Source organism: Diplotaxodon limnothrissa, linkage group LG6 (genome assembly GCF_057381915.1).
Source record: "Diplotaxodon limnothrissa isolate DT_005_m linkage group LG6, D_limnothrissa_male_GT1.1, whole genome shotgun sequence".
Taxonomy (NCBI): domain Eukaryota; kingdom Metazoa; phylum Chordata; class Actinopteri; order Cichliformes; family Cichlidae; genus Diplotaxodon; species Diplotaxodon limnothrissa.
Window position 1 is genome coordinate 34,027,308 of NC_140601.1, and position 9,605 is coordinate 34,036,912.

Here is a 9,605-nt window from a genome sequence, read left to right on the forward strand (position 1 = left end):
AGCCTTTTTCATCAGCCTTGGTTTTTTTTGTTATTCCATTGCTTCTATTAGTTTACATTATTCACTGCCTCCACTCCATTACACTCACACTCTTTGTGCCACTAATATGAATTTTCTTTCGTTGTACATAATGAAAAAGTGACTGGAAAACACCCACAATCCATCAGCGAGATTGTCTACTGCAGTAAACTAATCCCATTACTGTGAGTTATTTTATTGTATTACAGTATTCAATTGCATTAATGAATATTCTCAACAATATACTGGTTTTCAGTCACTGGTTGTTGGCTTTACAGACATGGCAGCCAGAAAATGTATAAACAATACATACATAATAATACATCAATACTTTAGACATACTACCACTAAAGGAGAAGCTGTGCTCAAACTTGTTCTTTAAAGTTTGCTTTAAGCGTTTAAATTGTACCTAAGATGATCTAGATGCAATTGCAAAGGCCAAAGACACAGTGTCTCCTGTCTCATCTGATTTACTCTAGCATTTATTTTACACCCAACAGCGCTGATAACAACATATGCTGCTACATCGCAACTCTTGCAAAGACAAAAAATAAATACATACACTGGGTAGAGCAAAGTAAAACAGGCACAAATAACCAGACTGTTACCTGGAATGGCTCTGTTTACATGCTAACCTATTATTCTGTGCCCAGATTCCTGACATCAGAGAATCAGTTCCTATTAAAAGGGCTTAAAACAAATGTGGAACAGACTTTTATACCTTCTCCTTCAGATCAGCTGTGTCAAATCCAGAAGCTTTTAAAAACCCACTTGTACAGACTCATATTTGCATAATGTGTTGAAAGGTCTTTTTTAATGTTTAAATGTGTCCCTTTCTTGTGAATAATATTGCTATTGTTCTCTTTTTCTCTTGTGTATTTTCTATTTTTCTTTTTGGTAATTTTTGCAAAACACCTTGTATCGCCAGTTCATCAAATAAAGTTTATCTTTACTGTGCACACACATCACATGAACACAAAAACAAAATGCAAGAAGCATATATCCAAAAATGTCAGGCGTTTTAGCTTTAAGGGGGGCTACATATTTACAGAGAAGCATAGAGCTGCCAAAGCATCACATTTACTTTGAGAAAAGACAAGCGAGCCGTTTTTCATTTTGTTTCCTTTTTCTTTTAAACTTCTCAACGGTACGCAAATGAGATCACAAAAGACTTTTACGCAAAGCAAATACAGACGTCGGATTCAATCATCACAATTTATCCACTTAAGTAAGAAAGCAGAAATAAGCAGCAGTCGGAAATGAGAAAATATGATGAATTACTGCGCTGTTTGATTAAAGCTGTTGTAGAGAGGACCCTATAATGCCCAAATAAACCCCTCATATTTGCTACCTGCAGGAAATTACATCCGCCGAATGAAATAAGTCCTAAGAGGCTTTTTGGTTCTGATAGGTAAATACATTCTTCAGTGTTACATGACCAACCTAAAATGTAAGGAGTAAGCTGGAAAGGCACTTATGTCAGGCTGCTGAAAGGAACAAAATTGGTCTTGATAAACAAAAATGTTGTGATTTTTTTTTTCCACCAATGTGCTATAATGGATGTAGAATGAGTGTGTGTGGTAGTAATAAAATAGTTGACAAAAAGGCAGAAAAGCATCGATTTTGCCACTTTGATCACTTAATCCTTAAAATATGTTTTTCTTTCTCAGTTCATGTGTGAGTTTCTCTGCTACTGTTCATGTGGCCCTAATTAACCAGAGGAGGAGCTAGTGGTCAGGGCAGTGACTGTGGGAGGTTCAGCTGCAGTTACAACAGAGTTTAGCATCGAGGCTGCTGTGGTAGTGGCCGGTCCGGTTCCTGGGTAAGTGGACTGAAACTTACATGCAGGGGTGGAGCGGTGCAGGTCTGCTGCAGTGTGAGTCGTTGGTGAGCCCGGCGGGTGAGGTGAGATCTTCAGAGAGAAGAAGAACAAAAGAAAGAGCAAGATGGGAACATGAAAAAGGGGAAGACAATAGAGAAATTACAAAAAAAAAAAAAAGAGGCATGACATGAATGCACGCAGTGGATGTTTGATCTTTTGTTTTTGTAAGTGGGGTTTTATTTACTCAACCAAATGAAATATCTCCAAGACTGCAATAAAAAAAAAATCAGTGGGTTCTTACTTATTGAAACTAAATAGATTTTTTATTCGTAAAATGGTCAAAATCTTAAAAATATATAGATATGTCAAGCAACACAGACCGATTGTGCTTATGTGTGCAGAGGCCCATTATGAGCCACGAGAAACGTTTAAAGACTAAAACTGTAAGCGATTTCTTTTTTCACAATTGTCATCATTGATTTATATGACACACTAGATCTGCTGTTTTCATCATCATCATCATCTGTATGAGGCATAAAAATCTATAAACACCGCCTTTCAGTCAGAGGCACTCTGTTATGTATTTGGTCCCTGGTGTGATTTAAATAACATTTTTTCTTTTGTTTTCCAGTTTTAACCGTTTACTTTTGTTTCTTATGTTTTCTTTTCCACGTCTCCCTTTATTTTGCCTGCGTGTATTTTCCTGTCATACCTATTAGTCTCATGTTTTCTCCTCTTTTGGATCAAAGGGACCTACACAAAGCGCATCCATAATTTCTGTGACTTTTGGAGAAAGTTGGCATTATATAACCTTGAAAAGCTGATTAAGCACTGGAAGAGCCTCATCAGAGCCACTCTGTCATCTAATGCACCTCACTGCTCTTGTACTAGTTATCTAAATGGACACCATGAAGCGCCACACTGCACAGACTGAGTCAGAGCTTTTTCTTCCCTCTTTCCCTCCTCTAAACCTAATCACTTTCGCTGGCACTTTCAGAATTTTTTCTAATCATTGCCTCTGCAGCAGCATTAATTCACAAACCTTCAATTAGCTGCTCTCACACACAAATGCACACACCTGCCTGTTGATTAATACAGAAGTGACGCACTTATGATGCAGAGAGTCTCCACTGTTCTTCTAATATTAGTGAAACAAAAATAACACATGCCTTTCTTTTGATCTAGTGCTGCACTAAATTGATTTAAATCTCTGTTCTTTTTTATTTTTCCAAATCCCTTTAATTCCCATTATGCAATACATACCATCACCTCAGCTCCACATGAGCACACACACTGGTTACCTGGCTGCTCTGGGGATCGTGATAGACCTGGTTACGCGGGGACAGCAGGATGCAGTCTTGTGCTGTGGTTTTCTCAGTGCGCGGGACACTGGGGTCACCATCATCTACATCATTGGCAACGCACCTCATGGTCCTCACACACAGCACCTGAAGGGTCATGACAATATTAGTGCTGTTATTATCTTTAGAGGGTTGCTACACATCAGCCTTCTCTGCAACATAACATACTGTTGAAGGTGTACAGACTAGAAAATAACAGTATTCTGGATCCAGGTTTGTTTTTTCAGAAAAAAAGGATTGTAATACACTTGAAATAAAAATGTTGCACTCTATAACCAGAATAATAATACTGCTAAAGATGAGTCTCAACCATAGGGGTAAAACAATCCTAGATAGCAGCACTGGAACCAAAAAGTGAAACCATATCACTGATTTTTTTTCTACTTACACATATTTCACTAAAACATATTTTTTCATGTTTTCTGTATTCGAAAAATATTAATACTGAGTTTAGCTTCATGGCTTCACTGTTTAATAACTGTGGGAGACAGAGTTTAACTAATCCTGCAACAAAACATTTTAACAACATGGTCACATAATTTGTAGTCTAGGCTTCCGAGGCAGTGAGAAAGAGAATTGCAATAAGCAAGGTAATAGTGAAAAACAACAACATTTCCTCAGTGGCAGCAACTGTTAGGAAACAGAGAGACAAAAAGCAGAACAGTAAACCTCTTCTTGTACATACAGGTGTCCATACCAACTGCAGACACAGACACTCAGTAGGGAGTGTCAAACTAAGCCTTTATCCTTTTCCAAGCCCAAAGGAAGGAGAACAAAGTGAAAACACTGATATTAAACCAAATTTTTTCTTATTTTTGTTTCTAAATTAAAGCAATACTTTTATTAATAACGTTGTTATTTTGTGCTGATAGTCTGAACCATCAAACTCATTCTAGTTATGTGAAATTAGTCATGTATATTCTTTCATTTCTTTAAGGTTTTAGAGGAGGGGTGTATAATAATCATAGCTGACAGGCATGTGTCTGTCAAGTTGCTCATTTTCCGCTTTTTCTTTTGTGTTTCTGTGTTCACCCAGCTGTGTGAGTTTATTCTTCACTGCTTTGTTTTCTTGACATTTTCTGATTACCTTCCTTTTTAAATTTGAAGGTTAGCTCTTTTATTCCTTTTCACACGCTCAGTATTGTTTTGATCTTAATACGGTTCACCTCTGTCTTATCGCCACTTTCTCCAGCATGTATAAATTCAGCCTATTTTGCTTCACACTTTTTCAAGTTGTTGTTTTTTCTCCCTTAGTTCCCAGGGATTTCTATGTGTTGCTTTTTAGTGTTTTTGGAGTTGGTCTTTTAATTTAGCGAGTGATTTTGTTTCTCTTGTTATCAGTCTGGCATGTTCTCTCTGCACTTGGATCAGCTTTGGGAAATTTATTGACAATATGACAGCATCCAAAAAATGACAAAAAATCATATTGTAGATTTATTCTTTATTATTGCTGAACTCTAATTTATTGGATATTTTGACTTTAACTTTGATATATATTTTTTTCTGATGATAGACATTTATCAGGACATCTAAACTGGATACCACAATACATGCCAGCTTTGCTCCAGACTGATGGTTGCTGAAAAAACTATTTTAATAAAAAATTAATAATTTTTAAATGATTGTTTTTCACAAAATGTGGGAGAAACATTTCTTATGAATTTAATGACATTTAAATTAAAGGCAAACATCTCTTTTCTTTAAAAAAAAATGTGGACATGTTTTAGTAACCACAGTTTTGAGCAGTGTTGAATCACCTGCTGTGATTGGTAGATGAAAAATGATATGAAAACATAATTTAAAGTAAAATGAAGCTGCAATAGATAGAGCCCTAAACTATGATTATATTCCTATTCTTATACAGCACTGTCAAACTGATGCAGTTTGTAGAAATTGATGTTACCTTCTAAAAAATCACTGCTCACAACAGTTCAACAGTTAACAAACACAATGAGTTGAGATCAGATAAACAAGATGTAAGATGCTAATTAGCGGGCTTTAACAGCACTGCTATGGTGAGAAGAAATTCAACGTACTTTTCTGAAGCTCTGTTTAAAGTTGTCTGATAGGAAACTATAGAGAAACGGATTGGCACATGAGTTGGCATAAGACAAGATGACAGCAAAGAAGTAGATGCCAGCAGTGGCACTGGACTCCGGGATGATGACCACCAGATTGACCATATTGATGATGAAGAACGGCAGCCAGCAGAGCACAAACACCACCACAATCACCACCACCATTCGGGTCACTTTGCGCTCTGAGCGTCGGCGTTTAGAGAAACCAACCCGTGCCCCAGAGGACTTCACCTGCAAAATAACAATAAAAAGATTTGAATTATAATGACGAGGATGGAAATCGTGCCTTTCTGTTGACTGAGAAAAGAATATCAACTTAAAAATGTGCTTTTTAATGAGCTTCATGAAATATCTACCTTGATGACAATAAGAAGGTAACAGAGGCAAATGATGAGCAGTGGTCCAAAGAAACCCACTGTGGCAGTGTAGAGAATGAAGGCTGTTGACCACACATCCTTCGGCTCTGGCCAGATCATGTTGCAGGAGTTAAATGTATCCTAAAGAAAAATGAATATTGAACAAATAAAGTAAATTCAGAATTGAATCGGAATCTGACAGACAGTCAACAACAAAATCTGGAAGTTAATCCACTGCTTTCCATCACATCCATTAATTTTAAATGTCAATCATCATCTTCATCTTCTACTTCTTCTTGTTCATCCTCCTCCTCCTTTAGGGGTCACTACAGCAAATCACCTGCCCACATTTCACCCTATTCCTCTGCTACACCAACCCTCTGCACGTTCTCCTTCACTATATCCATGAATCTTATCTTTTAGTCTTCCTCTTTTCTTCCTGCATGACTGCTGCCTGTTTAACATCCTTTGTCCGATATATCCACTATCCCTCCTTTGCACATACCAAGCCATTTCAGCTTTGTCTGTCTTTGAGCTTAACAATGTCTGCTCGTTTAAATTGTTGTTGCAGAAACACTTTTCTTTTTCATAAACTTTACACAAGTGCATCTTTGCAAATACACTTGTATTCATGTCTGTGGAATAAACAGCTTCCATGTCAGCTGGCATTTTGATAGTGTTTTATTTCACATTGTATCATCAAATAAAGGCACTTTTGACTGCCAATTTCCAGCACTTAGACCTAGCATCACACTTTCGGTGTGGTGGTACCACTTGACTAGCATTTGACTTAGCTGTCTTGACTCACTGGATACTTTACCAGACCATAAACAAATGTTCTTTGTGCCTTCAGTTAATATTGATTGAAGTAGGAAAAGATTTTCTCGGAAAGGAGGTTAAGTTGGCACGTAGCTCTTTATCTTGCATGGAACCAAATGTGCATTAGCCAGATTCTCATGACAGATAACACATGTAGACTGTTGACACCATTGTTTCAGCAGAAGCAGTAAGACATCTTACATTTGAGATATTATGTGGTGGTTTGGACCATACTGGAAAGGAATTAGTTTTCTTATTTGTTGACCTCCGTGCTTTCAGGGCATATTTAGACTGTAATGCTTCTCATTATCTGGTAATTCATCCAAGGTGCACCGACAGACACGTTCGTTCAAAGAATTTTTAGGATATTATATTTACCTCTCAGTGAGTGTACAGAAAAGATTGACATGATAATATAACAACTCATTCAACTTGAAGTGCAGTTGTATATTGCATAATCATAACATATGGTTTTGAAAAAATATGATGGTGCCTCATGGTGCACTGGTTGCACTATTTGGGAACCACTTGATTTGAGTACCTCCATCAAATTCCTGCTTTTTTTGTTTGTTTTGTTATACTGCAATTAGAATCATTGCTAAAGCGAAATGCATTGCACTGCATTATGTGAATGAATATTTCAAAGAATGGGGAATTATGTTTAGCTTAGCTTAACACAAATACAGAAATACCAGGGAGTGAGCTAGAACTCCAAGTAGTCTCCAAAAGAACAGTCGAACATATTATTGTCAAATGTTTTTTTTTACTTTAGCAAACAGTCGTGAAGGTCAAACACACTTTATAAAAAAAAAAAAAAAATAGTACCATTAACAGTGCTGAAAATTCAGTGTTTTTAACATGTTTCACAAAAACCCTCTTGTGACATTTAGCTTGGATTTTTGTAACTATTATTATTTCTTTTTCTTCTTATTATTATTTACAGTTTTTGTTTTACTGGTAACATTTGTCGTTTATAGTTGTTCCTTCTTTTAAAACAATACCTTTGTTCAAAGATTGTAGAGGAACGTAGTTATTAATCTGTAACAACTACCAATATGGCCATTAAACCAGTGCTTAATTCTCGCTTTAGGAGCGGTCATATTACCATGCTTCGGTGTCCTATCTGAAGTTTTCACTGGCACACGACTGAATTATATACCTGCACATCAGAGAAGATGACCACTGGCAGGACCACCACAAAGGAAACGGCCCACACAGCTGCGCTCACTACCTTCGCTATGCGGGGGTGTCTCCACTTGGTGCTGCGGATTGGATGAACCACAGCCAGGTAACGGTCAATCGACATTACTGTGAGACAGAAGATAGACGTAAACTGGTTCATGGAGTCTGCAGTCATGACCACGCGGCACAGGAAAGAGCCAAAGGGCCAATAGGAGAGTACATTCTGTGTGGTAAGAAAGGGGAGCCCGACGATGTACAGCTCATCAGCCATAGCCAGGTTCAGGATGTAGATATTGGTGACTGTTTTCATTTTGGCATAGCGCAGCACCACATAGATCGCCAAAGTGTTGCCGGTCAGACCCACCACGAAGACTGTGAGGGATATGACTGCGGTCATCAGAGTGCTGCTGCCCTGAAAGGGGACACTCTGAGTGGAAATGTTGGAGGAGATGTTGAAAAGGCGAGGATAAGAGAAGAGGATAGGTGAGGATGTAGAGGAGTTGAGCTCGGATGAAAAGGGATGCCAGAGGTTTTGGTCTTGTTGCTCCATTGTTCACAGTCCATGTGGTGGCTTGATTCCAGTGATTTAGAAGAAACTCTTTCCTCCTTCTTCTTTTCCCATGCTTTCGAGACAGAAGCCGGAGCAGCCCCCACGCTGGTGATTTTGAACTATAAAAAGGAACAATCCAGTTTGTCTCAATCAACAGTCCGTGCACAAGAAAGACCAATAATCACTACATTAAACTCCTCCGATAATTCTAAAGCTTTGTGTGCGCCCCGTGCGCCCTGAGCGAACTCCAGTGAGGCAGGTGTTCCACATCCTAGCGTATCATACACGTAGCTTCACAGTAGTGTAGTCGTATGAGGAATTAGACCGTAAGCAGTTGAGTCACAGATGATGATGTGCTGTATTTGTCAGCTCTATCTTTGCTTCTTCTTTTTTTTTTTTTTTAATAGATCTGACTGTTTACGTCTCTTTTGATCTGACTTTGGAACCACTCACAAGTCATCCGGCGTGTTGTGCGTCAAGCTGTGAATGGTGCCACCGCTTTTACACACGACACATCTTTTTTACTACACGCTCTATAATTATGAATGTGTCATTAATGAATGTGTGTGCTAAGGTTGAATATCTTGAGCCTTTGTTTAAAGGCTCGATGCGTTTAAAGGAGAACATTTTTAAATCGCGCAGAGTAAAGATTTATGCAGAGATCAAGACAAGAACGGGCTTACTATGTCTAGAAGAGGAAAAGTCAGAGTCTCTCTGTAATCAGATTCAAATAATCAGTCCCCGAACAAAGTCACGTCTGTTTTCCGATTCCTGAGTATTTGTCCAGTATTGATTGAAAGTTGTTTTCTAGCTCTCCTCGCTGTTCGCTGTCTGGGGTGCTGAGCAGAATGTACTGGCAAGCAGCTCTGCTGCTTTTTCTTCAACTTTCTGCCCACACAGCTCTGCTGCTTGCTTGATAGGATTTATAAAGAGAGAGAGAGAGAGAGAGAGAGAGAGAGAGAGAGAGTGTGTGTGTGTGTGTGTGTGTGTGTGTGTGTGTGTGTGTGTGTGTGTGTGTGCGTGCGTGCGTGCATGTGCGTGTGCGTGTGTGTGTGTGTGTGTGTGTGTGTGTGATATAATATAATATAATATAATATAATATAATATAAGTTTAAAAATCTCTAAACCTGAGAAAAGAAACATGCTCTGATGTTTCCCCTCAGATTCACCTTTGGAGCAACAGCAGATACTTGTCTCCAGATGACAGCAGGGTTCACAGACCACAGTGGGTATTTTCTAATAGTCCCCAGTGTTATTGATGCTCTGTAAATGGGTATCGGTGCTGTTCTGGGTGGTTTCAGTCAGTGCTGCAGAATCTTCCAGCTATCCAAACCTCACACCAAATATGATGCTTCCAATTAACACACACCTCTTAAGTTTCTTGTAAAAATAAATAAATGAAATTTGTTGTACTAATCA

The 9,605-nt window shown here is 38.4% G+C and overlaps 1 protein-coding gene across 1 annotated transcript; it reads right to left on the reverse strand.

The window, feature by feature from the left end:
* Nucleotides 1–1,729: 1,729 nt before the first annotated feature.
* On the reverse strand, nt 1,730–8,186 carry sstr5 (somatostatin receptor 5). Its single transcript, XM_085356253.1, has 5 exons — nt 7,614–8,186; nt 5,636–5,776; nt 5,238–5,510; nt 3,142–3,288; nt 1,730–1,930 (listed from the first exon to the last, which is right to left on the reverse strand). Exons 1-5 carry the CDS (start codon nt 8,184–8,186, stop codon nt 1,730–1,732), a joined length of 1,335 nt encoding a protein of 444 aa, XP_085212379.1.
* Nucleotides 8,187–9,605: the final 1,419 nt, after the last annotated feature.